This window comes from Mugil cephalus, chromosome 20 (genome assembly GCF_022458985.1).
Source record: "Mugil cephalus isolate CIBA_MC_2020 chromosome 20, CIBA_Mcephalus_1.1, whole genome shotgun sequence".
Taxonomy (NCBI): domain Eukaryota; kingdom Metazoa; phylum Chordata; class Actinopteri; order Mugiliformes; family Mugilidae; genus Mugil; species Mugil cephalus.
Window position 1 is genome coordinate 20,473,945 of NC_061789.1, and position 25,123 is coordinate 20,499,067.

The following is a 25,123-nucleotide window of genomic DNA, read 5'->3' on the forward strand; positions in this document are numbered from 1 at the left end:
GGGTACTGCTGGAAAACAGTCAAATAGTACAGGCATCTCAGAAACCGCTGATAGAAGTGAGACTGTTTAGAACTGTACAAAAAATAAATAGGTGGTTTTCAATGATGACAGTAGGAGGAAAACCAAAGAACTATATAATTAAGTGTTATTCTATACCTATAGTTTTAAAAATTAAAATGAAACCAAGCAATATGAAAGCTAGCTTCTCTACTAAACCTAGAATGCTTCTGTTTATTTGTGAGTGAATAATAACAGGCTTAGACTTCCTGTTACATCACCTGATAAGAAAAAAAAAAATAAGTACGCAACTTCCTCTTCCTGGTTCAGGCATTTTGTAGCAACCTGGGTGTTGGCTGGCTCTTTTGTTTCTTTCGACAATGTCCCCTCAAATCTCACTAGTTCTTCTCATGATTTCATTTGCTGTCAAGCAGACACTAGGTAAGAGATGGATCATTGCAAATACAGCATGTCTCTCCTGTCTTTCAAGTATTTTAATAACTAATATGTAAATGGCGTCATATAGCTACTTCTCTCTACTCATTTTGTAGAGTGCTCTGTGACAAACTGTTCCTGTAAGGATATCAAGACTACCGCTGGATATAAATTCCCACATGGAGGCTCTGGAGGAAGCACGATTTATATCTACCATAATGAGGTATTTTAATTTGCTCTGTGTTCTGAAGAACGCTTCCTGGAGCTGGGTCACAGAAATGTAACTGTGGTGTTATTTTCCCACAGACCTTGATTGCGTATGGGCAAATACACATACAGTCATTCGAACTGGGGAATGGAGTGTTGAAGATGGATAAGGATTCTGTCATTACCAGAGACTGTCAAGACCTGACAGTAAAACTGATCGTTCCTAATGTGAGTGTGAATGAACTTACCTCATGCTGTTGTAATGTTTATTTATCCTTCCTCTTACAGACTTTGATTTAATTTTTTATTTTTTTTTTTTGTCAGGGGCGCTTTGTAAAAGAGATCTGTGTGAATTTTAAAACTGCTGGTAAGTCAGTGTCATGTGGTGAATGAACTATTTAACTATGATATGTTATCTTCCATTACTGGTGATGAATATATGCATCAATCTCATCTCTCTCAGCCTCAACAGAGCCTGAAACCAGTTCAGACACATCATGGGCCTTTATCAGTGAGTATTATGTATTAATCTAGTGCCCTGAGCATTTTTATTCTTAAAATGTACATTCGATAATAACATATTTACATTTTGTCATCCAGTCGGTGTCGTACTTGCTGTGGTCGCTTTGGTTTGTGGGTGGTGTGTTATGTGGAAAAAGAAGCTGAAGTGAGTTCTGTTCATAACGATCAACTGTTAATGTCACTTTCACTGTCGCTAACTGAGAACGTTGCCTGGGTTCAGCCTGTGTTGAGTATCTCTTCTCTTATGTCTCGCACCTTCAGGAAGCGGTGTGGCAGAGCTACAGCTACTGGGCTACTCAAAGAGGTCCAGATTTCCTGTTGTGCCAGAAACGGCACTTGCCAGCCAAACAGAGGAGAAAGAGACAAAGCAAGGTCATTCTCACTTTTAGGTTACTACATGTTTTAGATTTAGCTAAACCCATCTAGAGAGAATAAAAGGCTATTGGCAAAAAACAAAAACATAATAATTATCCTGCTTCTAGTAAGACTGAACTAACTTGTTTTTCTTTGTGTGTCCCTTTAAGAAACTACAATGAATCCCACCCGGGGGGAGCCGGTGATTTGGGTACTCAACACGACAATGATATCCGGTCAGTTGACATTACACAAGCCCTTTCAGAAGGAATCAGTGTGGTTGCATGGTCCTGTGTCGTTCTAGTGAATTTCTCCCTTGTTACTGCAGGAATGAACAATCCTCTGACAGGAACCCACGTGGATGTGGTGCAGCTAACACAGAGCGAAGCAACATTCTTGAAAGAGTGGTTGTTCAGAGGTTAGGCTGAGTAACACAAAAACATCTTTATTCAACTCTCACCATCCTGCTTGACAATACAGACAAAATGTATATGCGCTTCTCTTTTAAAGTAACATGATTTTGTAGAAGCTGCCTTTGTCTCCATAGTACTGATACTTTGGATGATGGTCAGACTCATCAGTCCCTTAGTCTGAACCATCACTTGAACACTGAGAGGATCAAGCCAACTAAAAAGAGAGAATTGTTTACTGTCTTGTTGCTGTAGCCTGTTCTCCTTTAAACATTTAGACCAAGTGTTGAATGAAATGTCTCAGAAGATCATGTCGTTCTTACCTAGTATTTGTTGTATTTGCCATGGGACCATAGAAGTCCCTGACACAGATAAAGTCACTCATCAGCGAGTCTTGAACAGGTAAACAGTGAGTATGAATGGACTGAATGTTTTAATTGTCAACACTGAATTGTACCTCTTTCAGGAACCTGGGGCATGATCCAGGAGGAGTAAATAGCTGTAACAAAGAAGACATTGCTAGGTATGTCTGCGGTCTCAACAATTCCTTAAGTTGCAGCTTTATTACTGGAAGGGGCCTATTCTTAGTGTGTGGAGGAGGGGTCCTTTTGAAGAATAAATTAAAATTTGATGCTGTCATCAACATAAATGGTTTAAAAGCATTTCATAAGGCAATGCAACACTTGCATGATAAAAGCAAAAATAAAACCAAACTTGGCATTCATTTAAGCACATGTACCACTCCAGGTTTCCACTGAGTTTCCACGTCACTAGTAAAAATGACCTGTAGCACTCACCCATGACTACATGATGACTACAGACATCATGTAGTGATGATGACTACAGACAATGACTGAATCCTTCTTCTTCCACCAGGGATGTGGCCAGTGCATGGCCCATTGGTGCTGGTGGGTTGGACGCTGAGGAACATGAGACTGAAGGACGACAGCTGTTGTTGAATCAGCGGTGAGACTGCTTCTTGAAACTTTAACTAAAGAGAAATCTACTGTATGTCACTTTGCAATTCTAGTCCCCTTCACATCTTGTTTGTCTTGGACTGTAGCTGCTGTTTGGGCAGCTGTCGGGAGTAACTTTATGCACTGCTTGCTCCTCACAAACAGGGCCAGTATGAACGTCAGGACTTGTGTGGCATCTGCTCAGAAAGTGAGCGTAAACTAAGCTTTGCTGCCACTGCGCACGTAGCTCATGTCTCTGTTCTCCTCTGTCTCTGCCTCCAGAGCTGCCAACCGAGCTTCTGACCAGGGAGGTGAAGCTATAGCTTTGGTGGACAAGCATAGCTTTGAAAATGAACCAGTCAGTGGGTGCTCGAATGCACTGGTATGTAGGAACAATTTTAATTACTGAAATGCTTTTTGTTTTGTTGGTTTGGGAAGATTTAAATTTTTGTTTTGTTTTGTTTGTAGGACACGGACGTGGAGTCAAATGAAGAACTACAATACTAGTACAATAATAATAATAATAATAATAATAATAATAATATCAATAATAACAATAATAATAATAATACACATTCAATATTCACACAGTTGCACTACGGGATACTTTTTCTGACTTGTCCTTTGGGACCAAATTCTGAATTTTGTTTCTAATAATTTTTCAACCAGTATTTACAGAGACTTTGGGAAGGCCAGTGTGCAGACTTTTATGTAATTCCCGGTATGACGTATGCAGTGTTTTCCGAGAGGAACATGATCAAGTCAGTAAATCAGAGACACTGACATGACCATTAGTTATTAATGTTTGGTAGCTGGCTGCAGTCACAGTAAAGCTTGTTGGGAGGAATGTAAGACACTGCTCTCTCCTGAAAATGCTGTATACTGTACGTACTGCATGATGGGAAGTTTGTCACTGATGATAGTAATTACTTTGTTGGCCAAAGGATGGGTGGACCAAAAATTCAGAATAAGTATCCCGTACACTGCTGTTATTCAACTTATGATATATAGATATAGAAATAGATATACACACATTATGGATGATATAATGTGTGTATATACATATATTTTTTTTGGTTGTTTCTTGATATTGCTATATTGCTTATAGTTGCTGTAGGTGAAATGTTTTGGCTTTTTTTTATAGTCATTTGATTTTTTTGGCATCTTGTGATATTGCCTCTAATTTGTGCTTTGCTTCCTTTCATTTATCAATGATCATTTAATCCATTGCTCTTTTCTTGATTAGTTTAGTAGTGGTAATAACAACAAAGCCTGTTACATTTAGCTATTCAATCAGTTGCGCTGATTTTTTAATTGCCATGTTTAGATGTGTGTTAAAGCATTTAGAGACAATTTGTATTGTTATTGGCGCTATATATGTATAATTGAAGTGTATTGATTTGAAATGTAGTATGTTAAAGGTATCATGTATTCTTAATAAATTTACTCAACAGTGAATTCCAGTGTAACTCATTCTTACCTTGGTTTCTTAATCCCTGAATGCAAGCTTATTTATACCACAGGGGGGCAGTAAATACACAGGAGTCTTGCAACACAGAAGAACTCAGGAAGCTTATTCATTATACGTCAAAGCACTTATTTTGGGTAATGCAAATGCAACTGATGCATATTTATTACATTCTGCAATAGACTATCTACATCCAAATCTACAAAATATATCTGTCTTGATGGATTGAATTTCAGGGATCAGTCACTGCGTGCAGGGCTAAAAATGCTTTGGTTTGAACAAATCAAGGAACCCTCACATGCTGTTGATTGACTATTGTGTCGTCCTTTTATGCAATCACTGTGTGTGTTTGGGTTATTTTCTAGTATAGTGCTCTAATGAAGGGACATGAAATACACTACACGTGGCCCGGTTGTATATGTGTTCTGTACTGTACACTACCCGTTCGGCTTGATGTATGGGAGTAATTATAGCAACACACAAGCACACAAGGGTTTGAACTACACATGACGCATCTCTTTTCTCCATCTCCAGGGATCTGCTGACAGTCGCTGTGACTCTTGGTTTGTCAATGCCTGCCTCTATTTTAAGCTCCCCTAAATGTGCAGTGACCTTGAAAAAGCCCTTTTTTACCTCTTAGATGGACTTGGAGTGGCAGGAAGAGAGTGCGGTCAGAGGTTGGAGGCTTTGTTGCTCATATTTTATATGTTAGTGTGTGAAAGTGTTACTGTAGGACTGGTGAAAAGAGGGTGATTGAATGGTCAATGAGAGAGCCTCCCCTCTTGGGGAGTTTCACTGAGAGGACATGATCGAGGCAGGGGCTGGGCAGATGGGACCATAGGCAGGGGGTGAGTCATTGGATGTCGTCATACATGTACAGCACAAAGTATGATGTCTGAAAGACGAGCCTCTGGGCAAGGGAAAGTTGCAGGGGGCTGTAATTATGAAATACTTTATGCCCTGTTGCATATACTAATCTAAAAACGACTTAATTATACTAACCAATCACACTTGACTGTGAACAGGATTACAGTATAAGCTGTCATGGAAGAGTGGACGCTGAACACTGACCACACACTGGGGACAAGAATGTTTAAGCGAGCTACAGCAGTAAGGCTGAAATAACCCACACTTACTTACTTAAGCTGATCACAGTCTTTATGATTAGTCTGGAGTGTGCTAAAGGTAGCTTGCTGCTGTGGCCTACTGCCGCGGACAGCGGCAGGAGAATTGTGTTGCATTCAGAAGTCACTGATCTATACTCATGCTGCGGTTATTAAAAGATTACATCGGGGATCACACTACACCGTGTGATTAATTAACCTTGACTGATGCTTTGCAAAGCCAAATCCAGCAGATCAAGCATGGCCACTAGATTGCATGTGCATGCACATTCACATGAGATGGTTGAAAGCACCACTGTAGCTGGTCTCAGTAATACAGACTTGGAGTTACTGTAGTGAAACAAAGCCTCAACACATCAGTACAGGACCAGCCCTCAGCCCTTTCCCTGCAGATGTAGAAAGCTTGTATTAGTCTCCGTCCGAGCACCAGAGGTCTGGGTGGTGTCTCCTAAAGATGACTTTATTTCCTGCATCTCCTTTGATCACTTTGCAAAGTATTCTTTGGACGCAGATCAACGTTTGACAAAATCATTCATTCCAACCACCAGGACAAATCTGCATATGCATACTGTGTGGTTCAGGGTGAGCTGACTCAGGAAGTAGCTGGCCTGCTTGGCTTCAGTCCTCTACTTCCCATGGTAGTCAAATGAAAAGCATAATACTGTTATGACCTGTGGGACAGCCATGAATAAAACCATGAATAAAACATAAGCACTGTATTAGTGCTTAAAGACATGAATAGTGAGGTAGGTATACTGAAATGTATATGCATACGAAATAGCAAAAGATTCATAATCATTTCTATCTGCTGTCATCATTTTATTACACTGGCACATACAAAAGTGTAAAAGCAATTATACCGCACTTCCTTGCACATCTATACACACATCTTAATTTGGCCCCTTCAGGGTGCTGCCAGAGAAACCCTCAAGCATGAACAGTGTGTATTTTCAATAGTTTATTAATATGTGCTGATACAAGGTCGCTCTGACCTGCAATGAGGAAAACACTCACAGAAAACCGTTCCTTTTCAGCCCAGACACCTGTCAGAGCAAAGACTGTGAGGAAAAAAAAAATCCAGTAAGACACATGAGCATCATTCCTGCAAGAAAACAGTAACAGAACCAAAAAGTTATATTTACCTCAGTTCACAAATGTCTTGGTACATGATAAATTAACCACTTCATAGAAAAATCACAGAAAGCTTTAGAAATTGTGCTATATGTAGGACCCCATATGGCACAATGTCAGCGACCATTCTTTCTACCACACAGCCTGCTATGCAAAACCACAAGCACCCAACAATTTGATTTCATGAATCTAAGCATTTCAGAGATGACTAATACTGACCAAGTTCTACTGAGCTAATTAATACAGTCCTTAGCTGATACTCAGCACATTCCATTCACACGTGCTGTAGCCAGCTATTATTCCTCCTCTGAAGACAGACAGATTTTGCGGTGGTAAATTTTTCGGACTGTCTGACGGGTGATCATAGACGGAGAACTACAACCACGGACAGGCTCATGCAGGCACAGTCCAGCTCCTCCCCACTCTCAGAGACAGTGCACCCAGTGGAAGAAAAGAAGAAAAAGTCATGCCTCCTGCTGTATGTTTCAATAAAGGTTAAAATATAAACATTAGATCCATATCTTTCTCCACGTCACTGTACAAAACGACTTAACCTGGCTGGAAGTGTATATTGTATACATGTCAGTGTGACAGTTAAAAGATATGTTTTGGAATCTTGGAATCTCTATGAAAATAGGCCTTATAAGTTTACCATAAGGTGGAGAACCCCGTACCACCAAGAAGTCTCTGTGTGTTGTAGGTCCCACCCCATGCATTAAAGTTGTCCTGAAATGCTGGCACAGCTCCACGGACATAACACCAAAGACAAAGAGCAGACTCGTCTTAGCTACCTCAAAAGTACTGTATAGTAGTTATGTGGACATGTAACAAGAAATCATTAACAAAATAGTACTACTTTATTATTATTATTATTTTTATATGTCTTTTAAAAAAAACTCTTTAGGAAAATCCTGTTCCATTTACAGGCACTCTAAAAAATCGTGCTTTAGTTGGTTGATGCGGCAGTGGACGCGTCTGAGACCAAACAATCACACCATCCTTCTCCCTTCGCAGGCAGATTTGTTTCATGAATTGAGTTGAGAAGTGACATGCTAGCTGGATCTATTTAAACCATGAAGCGTTAACCTCTGATCTGGAAACCACAAACATAAAACCATAGGAAACAAAGTAGCTTATCCGTTTCCTGATCTCCGGATACAACCTTGCACGGCCTCACTGCACATCCCTCTCATTAGCTCTGCTCCCTCCCTATGGCTACGCTCTGCATTTGTGACATACATCTCTTCTGATGTTGCCCCTGCTCTGTTCCTTCTTTGGCCAGTCTTCGCAGATATATAATGACCATCTGCTTCTCTGCCGCTGTTGAGCTGACACACCAACCTCCCGCTGCCTCTGAACCTTCCTCCCGGTGTGATGTGGTCCACACAAAACTGTCCGTGCGCTAAAGGGTCAACTGCAATTGAACAGACTGTATGCCTGTTGGCACTACCGTCTAATGATAGACTGAGCAATGGCACGGCTCACTCTGCAGCGAAACTGAGCTGGAGGGGTGAAACAGCACCGTGTCAAAGATCAGAAATCCCACCTTTTAAACAACTTCCCGCAAAACGCAGAAGCGCACTCGTCAAGTTTTCCACTGGCACGCAAAGTGAGGCTGTGTTAAATGTTTGCAAATAGAAACACAAAGCAAGAAAATAAAAGAGAGTGGGGGTGAGTTCACTGCAGAAAATTAGTACCCACAGAGTTGTTATTGTAATCACAGGTTTGGAGGCGCGTTGAATGGTGGAACAACTCTATTGTGTGAGCCTCGGTCCGACAGCGTGGGCCGTAGACCTTGTACTGTATAATCACTATCATTTACCACGGAACAGCCCTCCTCTGTTTATTGAGATATTAATCTGGGGTAAACAAAGCTTTTGACAAAGCAAATTAACACTTCCAAAAAAGTGCTGCACTAATGGAGTCCACTGAGATTGATATTAAAATGTGGATGAGTTGGGGGGGGGTATGAGAAAAAGGAAGAGGAGCTGGGAGGGGTTGGAAAGAGGAGACGCAGGCCCAAGGTGACGCACATTCCTCCTCTCAGGGGTAGTGTCGGTCTAAACAGTGTTTCTCCCCGGGGCGAGTCCCAGCTGAGCACTCGAAATCAGCGTCAGCAAGCTATGTCAAACACAATGTGGGACGGAGCTAATGATGATGGTGTTGAGAACGATGAGGAAAAAAGATAATGGCTGCCGTCTTGAGTTTCCCATTAACACTTCCACCCTTGAGTGAATTGGTTTATCTTCAATCCTGTTTGTTAAAATACATTCAGTTGTCCTCAGCAGATCAGTGGGTGCTGCCTTGGTACAGGGCCCCACCACTGAGCCATTACATCTGCACTTCACTTGTCCAGTGCTGCAGCAGGGCAGAACACATGTGAGTATTGTATTTTCATTTGCAAACACACACACACACACACACACACACACACACACACACACACACACTTCCTTAGCTAAGCTGTAAGTCTTGTACCGTCAAACCAGTATTGCACATATTCCCCCTATGGCTCAAGTGATGATCCCAAGGCCTTCTATCAGAGCCTCATTGGGCTCTGTGGCCCGCACAATGTTACTCGCACAAGTGATTAGAATAACAAGACGAAAAGATGGCAAATCCTTGTAATCCCTCCCCTTATCTGTCTTTGACCCTCTCTCTCTCTGTCTCTCTCTCTCTTTCAGCCCCAGGAGCCACAGCTGAAAAGCTGTCCTTTGGGTTCTCTTAGATGTGGGACACTCAGACCTCAGCCAAATGTCACACTGCAGTGGACGCATTTATTTTCTGCTCACGTTGTGCCCACATATCACACCCTTTTGCTTGCCACAGGTTTAGAAGGAGATAGTAAAAAAAAGAAAGAAAAAAAAAACAATGTCATGAATAAATCAATGTGAATAAATGTTTCAAACACATATACAGCAACTTATAAATAAACCATAACAGATGCCAATAAATGAAGCAAAGGTCAAAACTGGTTTTAGCTGGATGAAGCAAGCCTCTTGAGTGACTCTGAAGGCTAATTTCTCTTGCATAAGGTCACATGTTCAAGGTACAGTCAAGTGTGAACTCTCTTGATTCAGCCAGGCTTCCCCTGTCCGCCTTGCACCTCAACACCATGGACAAAGCAACTTCCGTTTGAGGCGGAAAAGGAAACGACAGAGATCTAGAGATGATTGGGCCTCCTTGCCTTTCAAAGACACACAAAAAGCCTGGAACACGACTTGAGGACTCACATGCTCACAGACCGCGACACTCGTGCACACGCAACCGAGCCCCCAGTTCAACTCATACTTCCACACATGCGCACAGGAAAATAACAAATTGTCACATTAGGCTCCGGAGTAGTGCTGAAACTATATTCAAGTAACAGCAAAATGCAATACTCTCTGATAGCAAAACAAGCTTCATTGTCTCACATGCTAAAAACCCATGTTGTTAAATGTATGCCACCTGGATATATTGTCCAATAAACAAAAACAAACAAAACCACTTAAGAGTTGCTGTCTTTCACCCACAATGCGTCATCTTACTTGTGAGGCACAGAGTGACATTTGACAACATCTATCTCACTTGCCCCGCACCTCCTCCTCCCCCGCTCTCTCTGCCTTTGGTAAATCCACCCTGGGGAATGTCAAAGGTCAAACATTAACGACATGTATTGGATTATATCACGTAAAAATTGAGCCAGGATTGATTTGTTCCAGTTTTCATTTTCATAAATAAAACCTACTACACATTTTAATCTCTCTCCCTCTTCTCTCTCTCTATCCCTGCCTTTTTTTCTCTCTCTCTCCACTCGACTACAAAGGAATTTCACTGAATGACACACCACTGGGGCAAAGAAGAGCGAAAGAGTAAGAGATCAAGCAAATCGGGAAAGAGATAGAGTGTATCATTCAGGTCACAAACTCCAAAACATTTTATTTTTTTCTTTCATCAGTTTGTTGCAGTACAAGAAGTCATGTTTCATATTATTTATTACCTTTGTTGCTTTTGATCATCTGGTGTCTCTATTTACATAGTAGGAATAAAGTGGATTCATGTGTGGTTCCTATATACACATTTATACCAATTGGTCTGCAAGTGTGTTTGTGACGTGTACAGTCTCGCTTGTCACGACAACACACCGAAAGTCCACTTTCCACTGGCTAGGGTCTAACAGCAAAGTACAGGGAGAGGGGGGGCGACACCGTTCTGCAGCCCCTTCAGGACGTAGACCCAGTCAACAAATTTAATACTCTCTTCAAAACAATAGCAAGGCAGTCATTTAACTTTTCCAATGCCTAAAGCAAACAACCGGGGAACAGTGGACAGGATTGTCCAGTCTTAAGGGGGCAGGCTGTGCTGCTCTGGAGGGGTCGCGAGGAACCTCCTCAGTCTCTGTCTCCACCTCTACTCCACTTGTGTACAGAGTTCAATTCACAGCAAGAGATAATGAAGGCAACTACACTGAATCAGCTCCCACAGCCTGCTTGGTACAAAAGCTCTTGCTCTCTTTTACTTATATGAGCACTGTTTTCACTTTTGATGTTCATTAATGAGCACTTCTAGATAAGAGAGTGTATGTGTGTGTGTGTGTGTGTGTGTGTTTGCTTTCTCAGTGTTCTTGTTTCTGTTCTGGCTCAATAAAATATATATTTTTTTGGCAACAATGAAGAGCTTTCTGTGAGACTTTTTTTTAGGTTATAATAGTGTACTATATTCCCTGTCTCCACAGCTAACTACTCCTATCAAATTATGACTTGAAAAAGACCTATGCATGGTACGAAAGGGAAATGAGATAAAATATAAAATGATATTCCCATATCCGGAGACATGTCTGAAGAGAATCTGAAGAGAAATTACATGACAAAAACAACTTTAACAAAGTTTTAAAGTTTTGAAATATCCAAAGGTAAAGGGGATGGATTGGTACATTCAGAGTGCTGGACTTGGCCTTAGAATACCAAAGGAACTGGAGAGGACTTGGGTCAGAGAGAGCCGATGATGAACACTCTGTGGAAAAACACCCTTCACTTGTCTCCATAAGATGGGGGGGGGGGGGGGGGGGGGGGGGGACTGGAGATAGAAGGCTGTTTCTGCAGAGTTAGCCACGACTCCCCCAGAAAGTCATTCTGTTTGCTCATATGTTAGTTAAATAAATGTCAAGAGAAAGAAAGGCAACCAAACAAGCAGGAAGTGGAGAGACGAGAGAAAGACATGGGCTAGGAGGAGGCTCTGGCCATCACATTAGTCCCCAACTTCCTCCTTGCGGCTCCAGTCACAGGCTCGTGACAAGCTGCATCTGTCCGTCTCCCTCACTGTGGGAAGGCTCCTGAGCCTGATGTCCATCCCCACTCGGCCTCCGGGGTGGGGCTTGGTAGAAGGTCTGCATTGGGGCCCCGCGAGAGCCCAGGGCGGGCCTCCCGGAGCTGTAGTACAGCTCCTCTGGGGGCTGAGCTGAACGGGGTACCACCTCCAGGGGCTCAGGACTGCTGTCAGGGTAGGGTGAGTCTCGCAGGTTGGTGATGCTGGTGTACAGGGAGTCACGGGCGGGGGATTCTGGACCTCTGTTGCCTCCCTGCCCGCCAGCACTTTGGCCACTGTGGCCACTGTGACCGAGGCTCTCCGTGAGGTCAGCTGTGTAGCTCTCTGACTCCTCGGGATCGCTCTGGTAGAGGACTGACTGGGCACGCTGCAACAGCAGGGGCTCCTCCAGGGCTTTATAAAGTAGCTCTACATCCTGTGGTGTGCGCTGGAGTCCGTCTCTTAGAAAGTCCTCATCTTCGTCCATGCTGACAGATGGCTCTGGTCCGACCGCAGTGGACCCCCTTCCAACACCGCCGTGAGATCGCCCCCTCGCGAGGCTACCATACACTCTGTCCCCTACGTCACCTCCTCCACTTCCTGCTCCAACGCCACCTCTCAGGTTGTTGTGCACAAGCTCAGAGATGATCATTTTCTCGAAGGCTGCTGCATCGGAGAGGTTTCGTCGGATGCCTCCCCCTCCCATGGTCTCTGAGTTGCGTTGGCTGAAGATGGGTGGGCTAGTGTCTCCTCCCCCACCGCCTAGGAAATCACAGCTACCCCCACCTCCACCTGCTGGGCCAGTGCGCAGGGAGTAGCTGTTGTTGAAGTTACCATTCAGGGGCAAGGTTTCCATTCCGCAGGGTTCACGTGCCTTGGATAATGTACTCTCTGGAGCCAAACACAGACAGAGTGTTTTGCCATTAATGTTAAGCAATTGGATTCAAATGTCAGCAAGAAAAGGAAATGTTAATTACACTTACTTGGGTCACGGAAGGTTCCTGTGCATTCCAGAGAAAGTCATGTGTAGTGAATAAAATAAAAGACAGTTAACAATACTCTTTACTGATGGAACGATAACTTTTATAAGACATTGCAAAAAGGCAGCCATTGTCCTTCTTGTTGATCCAACCCTTTCCCCCTCTATCTCTTTCTCTGCCTCTGCCTCTCTCACATTTAACCAACTCTTACCACACACCCAAATACACGCACTGTCACATTAACTCAGATTTATGCGGACTGAGACCAGTTTGTGTGACACTATATTCCTCCAACATAAACAGTACGTCCAAGATCCAGAAAAATATGCTTGCTGTATATCTACTACCGTCAGCGATACCTCTAAGCACAAATAATTTATACAAAAGCCACCTACAGTAGCAGCAATGTTTATTTTATGAATTCCCTTCAAGCAGCCAAAGATGTTGTGCTTCTTGTGCTTTTTTTGTGCTCCCAAATTACCATCAGAGCAAAGCAAAAGCCACAGCTGCCTAAAAACAGAGACGCGCGTTCAGTTTTTAAAATTTAATGCGCGGCATGACTTTAATCAACGGTCTTCTTCGGTGGTGCTGTGGCTAATTAGACATTCTAATGAAGTGCTCTCCCTATCCTCTACCTCTCTCTTCTAAAAATGACTGGGCTGCCAGGCCTGTGGCTATCAGACTTGACGTCTTGTGGGGAGAGGCTTTAAAATATTTAACAGAAACGCTGCCTTAAACTTGAGTCCTCAGACACTAAGCCTGATATTCTGCGGGCTCACAGTCAGCCAGCAAGCAGCCGCACGCAGCCGTACTTACCGAATGAACATCGGTACTGTGGTGGAGCAATTAACAAAACATGTCTAATTCTGCAGTTAGGAAATGATAGAGTTGACAGGAATCAAAGAAATATGCTGTCAGGCTGTTTAAAGAGTCCCATGCTGAGACAGAAGCTAGGATATACACACACAGACACTTACACTGACCTAACCGACCTACATCCAGATGGACTGTCCCTCGCCACCGAGCTGTCTGATTCCTTTCCACGGCCATCGTGATTTAAAGCCAACAGCTTTTTCTGCTTGGCAAGAAAGCCGTCCTAAAGAATTCTGGCAGTCACAGCTGTAGCTAAACTTCTAATCAATTTGTGGTTGTTCTCATGAAGATTCAAGATTTGACCAGATGGCTGGTTAGGCTGAAGGCACTGTTTGGCTCTGTTCTGCTCAGCCTAGTGAATCTGTCTGACAGCTACATGGTCTGAAAGTACACACACACACACACACACACACACACACACCCCCACAAACACGTGAATGTGCCGCACACACAGCAGTGAGAGCGCACATACCACGTCAAACTAGTGACAGAGTAACAGACAGTAGGACAACAAGTATATATACACATGTTCTGACAAGCATGGGCGGCAGCGTGGGTGGCATAGCTACCTCTAGATTAGCCAAAGCACAGTCCTAGCAGGCACAAGACATTTCTGTGGCATCTTTTTTTTTTTTTTGTAGTTTTGATTTGTCGGTTATATGAGTTATATCATGTATCGATCCATTACTAAGTCAAACCAATCATTTTTTACATGTAAAAACAAAAAGCCGGCATTTCAGCAGAATGGATCATTTGTAAAACTCCATAAACGTTCACTGTGGAGGCTCTGTGAAAACCTGCAAGCCAGAGTGATTGTGAAACAAATAAAGCTAATATACAGAAGGCAAGCACAGTTGTTCTTGCCTGCATACTCTTCCACAGACTCTTCCACCTGTACTGTGGTCTATAAACATTAAGAGGGCACAGGACAGAAACAGAATCATTGACGCGTTGCATCTCACCACGATGCACCGTTTTGTTATGGAGGTGTCTAATGGTGAAAGCATGTTTTCTTTCGCTCAAGACTGAAAACAGATAAGGTCTACAGCTGAGGCACACATTCCCCTCCTTATCTTATTTATCTTGGTTCATTCATATGGCACTGTAAGGTGTAGGCACCTGACAGCAACACGAGTTTCTTATCACAGAATCGGAGGCTGAAACATGCAGAAACAAAATTGCTTAAAATGCTGAGTTCTGATATACAGTATATTCTTGATCTCAATATCTCACCTTGTGGCCAACACAGAATGAATGTAACAGTTGGTGTGTTGTCTATGTGCGATCGCGTGTGCGTACATGAGGAGCAGGCAAAATCACAACAACGGCAATGGTCATTTTTGGCGCGGCTACTGCTGACAAGAATGCACGCACAGGCCGAAGTGGTTATGAGGAGCTAACCGGTAGAGTTGAAGACACCAGGTGAGGGTGGGGTGAAGCTTTCAGCCAGCAACGTGTTGTAAGGAGAGGTACCGGTGCGAGTCTGCAGGACTGGGTTCGTCAGGAGGTGGTTGCCCATGGTTGCTGCGAGACACACACATAAAATAAAAATGAACCCAATCATAAACATGGTAACACATTTTCTCAGATGTATGCAAACCAAGCACAGAAACATGGCACACAATAGGTGTAACAATCTGAAATTCACATTCAGACATTCCAGACCAATAACACTGGGAATCATAAAAATATTTACTGTTTATTCAGATGGGGTTATTTTTGCGATGCCGGTGCTATGTCAAGTAATGCATTTCACAGTGTTCCCCTCAATGTGTATGCCTGCTGATTGTAACCTTTGAGTAAAAATACAATTGCATGGGAAAGGTACCGAGCATTCATTTTTTTCCCTTTGGCTCCTGACAATGTAGTCAGATGGGGAGAACAGTAATGCGTGCCATTATGTAGTCTAAGGGTGCAGCCATTGAAACACAGTTAATTTCACAGTGAAATGTGAATGCCACAACAAGACAAATATAATTCAAAGAAATGGCACACTGAGAATGTTGTATAATGCCCATGTATGGCTCCAGCCTGAGGCAACTCGAACAGAAATGCCATGAAATTAAAAATAGGACAGCATGACGGAGAGTCGTCCGAGGCAAAGTGCAACCTTCAGGTCTCCAGCCTGCCGTTCATCACACAGCAAGGGAGCAGGGTGTTCTAAAAAAGTAAAATATGCACTCACACACAGCTATTTATTTGTCATTTTCCCTCCTTTTACACTTCCTCTGTCCATCTTTCTGGCATGCCATACAAAAATCCTCTCCCTTCCTTCTCTGGCTTGCTTTCCTGTGTCGACTGCACCACATTTTCTCAGTTCTTTGTGCCAGAATCTTTTCAAACACCACCAAATTAGCTAGGATTAGCTGTCCGTGTGAACCTCAGGGGAATATCATGCAGAAAATTAAGGAAACTAGCTTCAACTGTGGAAAATAAGTAGTGCAAGGGGAATCATGGGAAGCGGCGTGCGTGCAGTGCACATCTTTTCTTCTGGACAGATTAGCACTGACTGTGGTTCATAAAGTAGTGTAGAGGGGAAATCAAAGAGATCAGAGATGCCAGTGATAACAACGCAGCATCTATCCAGATTGTTTAATTACTCTTCCGTGATAGAGCTTTACACGCATTTCTCTTTTCCCTCCCTTTCGTCTTTCAAATTCTGCCAAACTTTTCTCAGAGGCACAGCAAATAAAGGCTTCACAGCCCAGTTGTTTGTGTATGACAGCGCACCACGGAATGATCCACACAGTGTGTCTCCTCCAGGCCTGGTGATTGCTCTATCGCAACAAAAAGCCCCGGAAACCGACCCACCCAATGGCACACACACACACACACACACACACACACACACACACACACACACACACACACACACACACACACACACACACACACACACACACACACATCTCATCCATCCTGCTCTCTCGTAGCACACCTCTTCCTCACCCCCTGCCTTTCTCCTGTCACTTTCCTCAATTAGAATAATTACCCCCTGTACGCTCACACGCTAATCAGTTCATTAAAAACAAAATGGATGAAATTAGCATAGAGAGTGACGGCTGATTTAGCAACTGCCTGTGTGTCATGATCAACACCCCCACCACCCACCAACCCTGGGCCCAATGTGGAACCTGGGCCAACCTCGATCGTCTCAGTGTCACTGATTGCTGCGCCAGTGACGCCACCAGTTGCTGAGGCTGAGACAATCAATGGCTCTACACACATATTTTATGTCTTCGGGTTTTAAATAATTAATAGAGTCCGATCCTGCGCTCTGCTGGGTTCACAGGGGGCTACATGTGGCAATTTAGGCTGACTCATAATGTGCTGCTAATACAAAAAAGCAATTTTGCGTTGCATTATGTGAGACACAGAGTTTTACTTAAGTGCAACTCATATGGAAAAATGTACTCTGTGGTATATTTTAATTAGAAAAAAATACAGGCACAAGGATTTCTATATTAGTAAATAAAAAATTACGCATTTACAGTGAGATCAAAACATAAAATCAATGTTTGTTTAATTAAAAATCAGTCAAATGCCAACTTGGACTCCCTGAAAAAGGCAGCGTAGCCTTTTCTGATGGTAAAAATGTAGAAAAACATGCTTTGTAATATCCTAAATGTGATGGAGTGAAGTGGCTTCACTGCATCTTTTTTGAAGTGCAATTATGCATAAATCTTATTTACAATTATGTGGGAGATTTCATACAGGAACACGAACACACTTGCAGCAAGTGCACACATACTCACATAATGTAGCAGCTGAACTCCTAAGTGCTTTTACTGCTACACTCCAGACTAAAATCCACCATCCACCAACCAGGCTCTAACCATTATGCCATTCAGTAAAATGATTGCTGCTACTAACTGCTGCAGGATCTGCTGGTTGGCCCAGTAGCTATAAGGCAAATTACAATGGTAGTTAACCTTAGAGCACCACAAATGTGGCCATATATTTCATCATCCTCTTTGCTGTCGTATGTCCACATTTCACTCTACAAACACTGCTTCGCCTTAGCCACTATGTACCCCTGATTTGTAAACAGTGAGTTAGCGCGTGCTTATCTGTGACCATTTAAGTGTGAACACTTGAATGGCAGGTAAACGGAGGGAGGTCTCACCACGGTTGAGCGTCGGGGTGCTGTTGATATCTCCCGCCATGAAAGAGGATTCCGTCTGCTTCCGAACCGTGTCGTTCCACATCCTGCGGATTCGACTCTGGGAAAGGGAGCAGTTTTGATTACAGTGGGTGTCAACGAGTGGCAGCAAACACACAACAAGTTAAATATAGAAACGCGGCGGGTAGACTTTGTAACTCAGTGGGGCAGCTGTAATCAGAACTGCGGGTCTCGCTCTAATCCACAAAGAACAATAGGTAAACACACGCAGGCTTTGTCATGCTATCACGAGGGGAGCTAACAAACAAGAAATGTGTAGGGCATGAGTGCCGTAGCTGATACAATCTCTTTTTTCATCTTCTTACATTATGGGAAAAGCTCATGTTGATAGTTGGGCGCACATGTCAGATTATCATCAATATCTCTGGATGTATTACACCATGAGTGTACTTTTACTCTTAATAGTACTACATTTATAAATGAATAGTCTACCTTGCTAAGCACAAAGCTGCCAGTAATGGATGGTGCCATAAAAGTCTTTTATTTATTTATTTATTTACAACGGACATGACTAAACTGACTGATTATACAAGATTTTCCAGCAGAATTATCTAATGAACGAGTCATAAATCGTGATGTAACACATTTATTTTCGCTCTGTGACTGGGAACAACGGAATTTTAACACTGGTGTTTCACTTGATGCACATCTCACTTAGGCGTGGGCTGTCGAGTCAGTTAAGTAAGTAAATTCAAGTGCTCTGAAAAGCAATCAGTGAGTCACTGGTATTGATCAGCAATCAAACCCCCGCAGGTTCTTACGTAACACATCTTTTCAGATGGGATAAATGTGGATCCAGAGTGAGGACATTTTGCTCTGCTTTTCAGTTAAGATATAAATTTTGACAGTATTTCAAATAAGTCAAACAGTATAAAGAGATTCATTTGATCCAAAGAAACATTTTTCATATCATAAGCTGTTCAATACAAGTAAAATCGTCGTATTTTCACTCGTTGAGTAAAAACACATTTTTTTTGTGGCCTGGTTTATGTGTAAACATGTGTTCCTGCGTGGCCTTGTGTGTGCCGTTACTTTCTGAGTGGGCCTGTCCTGCCTGTACCTGTCTGTGGGCTGCTGCATGGCGTGCCTGGCTGCCGCTGTAGTAGCGGTTGTTGGCACGCAGGCCGGAGTTCTTCAGGGAGCCGTGGGAGCTGCTGGTGGAGGTGCGGCTGCAGCAATACGAGTGACGCAGACATTTACTGTACTCCTTATGGACCTGTAAATAAATATTATCACCGGCACAGAAGGCAGGTTTTAGAGTCACTCATAAACAGAAACATTTCCAATGGGCTGCACCAAATGTGCAGCTACAGGACCTGTTATCGCACAGCCGCAACAAAATGTACACAATACAGAACAGACTTATTCACACACACACACACACACACACACACACACACACACATGTGTCCGTGCATCCGTGCATTTACATTTCATCTGCTTAAAGTCATAATGTAAAGTATAAATTAAAGGACTAGTTTGTATTATTACCTTCTTCTGCAGGGCACAGTGGAAGATAAAGATGAACATGCCCTGGAAGGCATTGAAAGTAGTGAAGAGGTAGGCCATGATTACAGTGTTCTCATTAATGAAGAGGAGGCCAAAGGCCCATGTCAGCCCCAGCAGGAAGAGCAGGGCAATAGCCCCTAGAGCCCATGACCTGACAGAAGCGAAAAAAAAAAAATTCAAATAATGAGTCATGCGCTGAAAAACTGAATCAATTTGGAATATGTCTCGCAGTTAAGATTATTGTTTCTTGAAATAGTAAGATGTGTGACTCATCAAATCATTTGGACTCACTTAATGTTATCCAGGCGGCTGGAGTCAGGCTTGAGTGCTGAAGAGTTGCGGATCATCTTGTGTAAAGTGATCATGAGGAAAATGAGGTTGAGCTGAGGACAGAAAGATGGCAAAAAATAAATAAGTGTGCAATGGATTTTACAGTCTACGCGACAAATGCTGCACCGTTCATAACCTCAGAAAGAAAGTCTACTGGAGCAATACTTTCGGTATGACTGCGTGATATCAAAACAGAGGTGAATAACGCTGTCTGACAGTAAAGCTAATACCATAATAACGAACGAAACGGGTCCAATGAAGCTCCAGATGAAGTAGTTATCCACTCGTAGCCAGCATCTGGAGTGGTATAGAGGAGAGGAGAGGGTGTTACTAAGCCCACAAACAAATGTATAGACGCACTGAGCCACTTACACACACACACACACACACACACACACACACAGTGGCAGGCATACTATTTTCCTGTCTCTATGGATTATCTTATGAGGGCTAATCATCAGGCTTTGGCTAAGTGTCTTCAGAAAACCCAGTCTGTGGGGAGGTGCAAGAGCCATTCACGCAGCACTGCATATTATATTTCCAGCTGGGGGAATAGCATAATCCTACTTCTCAATCTTCAGGTGCAAAAGGACTGTCTTCACACGTACGCTTTCTTGGTCCCATAGCTCCTGTAGTCTATGGCTGCAGAGATGCCCACCACCAGTGCGGGGAAGCAGTAGCCGCACAGATAGTAGTACTTTTTGCGGGAGTACTCGCTCTCAAAGACCTCCACCAGCATGAGATACAGTTGCACACCCTCCAGACACATCCAGGAGAAGGCAGCCAAGAAGAAAAAATGCAGAAGGCCAGCAAAGATGGGACAGGCGATCTGAGAGTGGCAGCCGGGGAGAGAGAAGAGAGACGAGAGGAGGAGGAGGAAGAAGGAAAATATTAAGATGACCGAGGAGAAACACGATTAAGATCGAGGCATGAGGGAAAAACAGTAGAGGATAGAACAGAGTCACTATCAGGAACTGTGGTACTGCTAGACACTGACAGGGAAAATGAAAAGCTGCCCCCTGGGTGACTGGCTCTGTGCATGTTACTGAGTGTAATTCATTACACAGGGCAGTAAAAGTTTTATAGAGTGTTGTAATAACAGACTGCCTCAATTCTGTTTTCACAGGTATTTGATAAAAAAAAAGTTACACTGTCATTTTCAAGTTAGAAAATATAAAGTGACTTTCACTTTCATTAGGGGCACAAGCATATCAGCTGAACAAAAGTGTATATAAGTCAGAAGAAATTTATACAAAAAAAATAAAAACACAACAACTTTACGATGAAACCCTGAATGGGCGGCTACAGACTCACGTGATATTCCGTCTTATCGATGCCGATGAGGAAGAGCAGCTCAGCGATGAAGAGGTTGATGCAGAGGTTCTTGTGGATGGTGTTACGGTCGGTCTGCAGGCCGCGCAGGAAGCAGAAAGTGGAGATGCAGATGGCTAGACACACTAAGGAGATGACAATCCCCACCCAGGTAATCACAAAGAGGATCAGTTCGTGCATCCGCCCCTGGTGTTGAGGTCCGGGCAGTGTCGGATTTACATAAGGTGGGAGGAGGGGAGGAGGGGTGGAAACACAGAGTCAGAATCGGACAGGAAGAAAGGGAAAAATACAGGACAAAGTGTTAGAAGAATAGTGGGATGGGAAAGAACCGGTAGAAACAATAGCAGGATTGAGAGAACAAGGGGGGGGGGGGTAGAGACAAATTGCCTAATTTAATATTTGTAAATATATGCAAGTAGCTAAAGTGTAAAGACAAGAGACAGGATGTCTTGACAATAAAATGCATGACATTCAAATTCACATGAATGTCAGCTAGAAGAAGAGGGACGTGAATTTGTAAGTCTATGCCTCCCTGAATGTCGGAGTGTCGGAGGGAAAAAAGACAATTCAAAACAAAGAGCTTGTCAGCCTTGAGAGGGAACATTAATGTGCGTGTGTGTGTGTGAGGGTGTGTGTGTGTGTGTGACTATGCTAATGCTTCCGCGAATGAAAGTCTGCATAAATTACCCGCCTTTCATTTTAGCTGTGCGTCTGCCACGCCCTTGTTTACTTACATCGGGCTCATGGTGAGCCATGAGCACGGCAAAATTGGTGAGGTGGCTGCATGAGCAGGTGGTGTGTGTGTTGTTGGTGTCCAGCAGCCGGCAGCCCTGTGACGACCACTGGCCTGTCATGGAGCGCTCAGAGTAGTTCCAGAAGGAGCAGTTCGGAGAGTAATAATTCTCCAGCTGCAGGAAAGCAAACAGGGGGATGAAGGAAAATGTCGACGCAAGTTTGGGCGTCGAGATTAAGAACTGCAATTTGAATTGGGCTACCTGTAGGTGTTTGAGGGTGAAGACCACCGGCTGAGTGAGAAACACTCTGCTGGACTCCTTGTTAATGGAGGCAGCAATTACATGGGTGTTGACTGCGAGGCGCTTCTTATCATGGTTGGGTCCCTCCACTTCCATCTTCACTGTGGCGTTCTCAGTGGATAGAAACGATCCCAGGTTTTTATAAAGAATGAACACCACCTTGACTTGACCTGTAGATTGGAGTCAAATATAAAAAGATTTGGACAAAATTAAAGCAGTGATGCTACATGAAAAGGAAAATACAGAAAGGGTAATAAAGGGGGCTGAGGAGAAGGAGGAGAAGGAGGGAGTACGGGGTTGGAAATACAGAAATGGGGACATAATATGTTAACGGAAGCAAGAGCAGCAGAGATGGAGAGTCATGGAGTGACAGGGAGAGTGAAAAGGAGACAGAGAGAGAGAGTTAGTGAAGGTTAGAATGATGGTAAGGACCGTTTCATTTTGACTGGTGGAAGAGAGCGAGATTTAATGTGGAGGGCAATGGAACATTCATCCCTCAAGCATTCACAGATCTCTTATTATTCCATATGAATATTTCATGCGCGTTTGTTTCAATCATTCTAATCTCGTTCCCGCTGCAGAGCCGAGCAGAGACAGAAAACAGAAAAGCGTGGGGAGGAGGGGAGTGATTGAGAGGGGAGGGGGTTGGAAAAGGAGAGATGGGAGAGGGGGATAAGATGGTGGAGAGACGGAGCGAGGGAACGGAATGGGGAAAGGAGAAGAGGGAGTGCTGAGATTGCTCTGTCAGACTGGGGCCGATTGTAATCTACACGCCTCCCCAGCTATTCTATTAAGTCTGCTGTTAAGAAACCATCAAGAAAAGAAATTGTCTCAGCGCTTTTGTTAATCTTATTAGCCTATTATTATGAACCAATAACTTAGTCAACTGCATGCAGATTGTTTTAAGCTTGCAGGAAGATGCAAATGGAAACATAAGAGAGTAGGCATCCTAGGTTAGTGCAATTTTTCAGTGGTGGGGGGTGTGGACGGGGGGAGGTAAGGGTTGCTGACCGTTGCGACTGTACTGTTTAATAGTGGAGGCTGAAAGCTGGATGGTGCTGTCGCTGGCGTAATTCTGCGGGAAGGACAAGTCCTGCAGGTCCATCTCTGTGTTTACAACGTGCACCTCAAGGTCTGATGGTGGAAGCACAGCATGCAGGAATTTTATTAAAACCTCTTTGCTTTGAAAGACGCAAAAAACACTCAGGAGAAATTCAGAGCCCCAACCTGGAGGCGCAGTTTACACAAAAGAAAAATAGTGAACTGAACTGTGCCTACTATAATTAATGCAAAGTTTTAATACTGCTTCCTTACCAACGCTGGGGGCTCGGTCAGAAAAACGGTTCCCGTACATGTTGTTGGCCAGCAGGAAGGCTCCTTTCTCAAGCACGTCCAGCAGCATGGTGGCGGTGTGCGCCTGCTCTGTGCTGTTCATGTCCTGCCACGACTCGAGAGCTTCAGGGCGGAGAAGGTTGTCGACTGTCTGCACCACCGCCTGGCACATGCGAGAGGCGCACTGATTTGAAGCATTTCATTTGAACAGCTCACAACAAAGCACACACAGCCCAACAGAGAACAAAGTGACAAATGAGGAACCAACAGAACGAATTAATCATCTGATGGCTCGTGCGTAGTTCCGCATCCACTGCGTTTTTTTTTTTTTTGTTTTTTTTGGTTAATCTTTTATTCTCAGTAGGGATTCACCACTTCTCTAGGATTTTGAAGTGCGTGCACTTGATTAGAACACGCAAACATGAGGTAATCATGAAGGTAATAATGAAGTGCAGCTGCAGTCTGAGCAAATACTTGAAATCGTGCTCAACTGCACGAGGCAACACAAAATAACACGTGCACGATGAGACAGTAACGACTATTGCTTATTGGTCTTGTGTGATTTTGCGCCCAATTCTGAGTAAACCCAATTCCGGATAATGGATCTCTAGTAACTCATTATTAGACACCGGATCATTAACACTCTTTCTAGTGGTGTGTTCCCAACTCTCAGGAAACACTATTAACTATTAATGAGCTATTTTGTAATTACCTGTTAGTTCCTGATTTGTTCATCACTTTCTTAGTAATTAAACATGTTGTGTTCATGTCTACTGTTCAACTAGAATTTCCAAGAAACTCACCCACTTCTCTGCACTACCTTTATTACTGTGCTATGTCGGACATATCACCATTCTATTTCACACTTACAATTCATTTAATGGCAATTTTGATGGTTGTATCAGCTATCCAATTTATTGGAGTAGCCTGCTTGATGAATCATGTAATTCCCTTGCTCAGGCCTCTCAAAATGAAGGATAGACTGCTGCGTGGAATAAAGACCACTGCTGTTACCAACATTAATTCAGTATCAGAATGCACTCCATCTGCCACGGAAGAAAAAGACAGAAGATGTTTTTGGTTTATCCTTGGAACGGTGCAGCGGCGGGTGACAAAGAATAGCTATATGGTTACATACTACACTGCAGCCTTTACATTCATCTTGCACCAGCTGAGATCAGAAGATGTGGGGTCATATTACAGTATGCTGCAGACAGGTCAAGACGCATAAAAGAGTATGCGCAGCAGAGTGCTGCATTTCATCATTACAGGGAAGCATACACAAGGCTTTTTCATGATATTAAATTACAGCTTTCTCAGAACTAGAGATATTGCATAAATATTGAAAACGCACAGAAGTGTGTAGTAACACTGGTGCCTTTGATACTACAGTCAAATTACATTCTCTCAGCGTGACAGATATTGCACCTTATTGTGCAACACAATGAGGCCAAGGCCTGCATTATACATTTAAGCTCCTTCCCAGTGTAAAAGCTTGGTTTATAATAAGACTGTTGACTTCTTCATTAGCCGAACCCATATTTCAGATATATGCACAACCTAAGCTTATGGAAATACTACACCGGCAACGCTGCACAAGGGTGTACACTGGGAGTTAGTCCAAACCTTGGAACACTGCTTTTCAGTACAAACAAGAAAA

General features: G+C 43.3%; 2 protein-coding genes across 6 annotated transcripts in view; one reads left to right on the forward strand and one right to left on the reverse strand.

The window, feature by feature from the left end:
- The first annotated feature begins 323 nt into the window (after window positions 1–323).
- On the forward strand, window positions 324–4,339 carry LOC124997350. 2 transcript variants are annotated; one of them, XM_047570997.1, is made up of 13 exons: window positions 324–438; window positions 549–655; window positions 739–867; window positions 964–1,006; window positions 1,103–1,150; window positions 1,240–1,306; window positions 1,423–1,533; window positions 1,686–1,751; window positions 1,844–1,933; window positions 2,392–2,448; window positions 2,802–2,891; window positions 3,164–3,263; window positions 3,350–4,339. In XM_047570997.1, exons 1-13 carry the CDS (start codon window positions 378–380, stop codon window positions 3,386–3,388), a joined length of 1,008 nt encoding a protein of 335 aa, XP_047426953.1. In that variant the 5' UTR covers window positions 324–377; the 3' UTR covers window positions 3,389–4,339. The 2 variants fall into 2 exon arrangements, with proteins under 2 accessions (XP_047426953.1, XP_047426954.1); XM_047570998.1 differs by having other exon boundaries at window positions 353–438; window positions 524–655.
- Window positions 4,340–6,416: 2,077 nt separating this feature from the next.
- adgrl1a (adhesion G protein-coupled receptor L1a) overlaps window positions 6,417–25,123 on the reverse strand; it is a 91,059-nt gene continuing 72,352 nt past the window's right edge. For 3 of the 4 annotated variants that reach the window (XM_047571653.1, XM_047571651.1, XM_047571652.1), the window contains 14 exons: window positions 23,446–23,626; window positions 23,143–23,265; window positions 22,093–22,301; window positions 21,832–22,005; window positions 21,080–21,283; window positions 20,374–20,594; window positions 19,996–20,062; window positions 19,727–19,818; window positions 19,418–19,586; window positions 18,987–19,142; window positions 17,870–17,966; window positions 15,145–15,267; window positions 12,874–12,891; window positions 6,417–12,781 (listed from right to left, as the gene is read on the reverse strand). In XM_047571653.1, the coding sequence (XP_047427609.1) occupies window positions 11,865–12,781; window positions 12,874–12,891; window positions 15,145–15,267; window positions 17,870–17,966; window positions 18,987–19,142; window positions 19,418–19,586; window positions 19,727–19,818; window positions 19,996–20,062; window positions 20,374–20,594; window positions 21,080–21,283; window positions 21,832–22,005; window positions 22,093–22,301; window positions 23,143–23,265; window positions 23,446–23,626 (2,751 nt within the window). In that variant the 3' untranslated portion in view covers window positions 6,417–11,864. Of the gene's footprint in view, window positions 12,782–12,873; window positions 12,892–15,117; window positions 15,268–17,869; window positions 17,967–18,986; window positions 19,143–19,417; window positions 19,587–19,726; window positions 19,819–19,995; window positions 20,063–20,373; window positions 20,595–21,079; window positions 21,284–21,831; window positions 22,006–22,092; window positions 22,302–23,142; window positions 23,266–23,445; window positions 23,627–25,123 lie in introns of all 4 variants that reach the window. The other variant, XM_047571654.1, reaches the window with a different exon arrangement.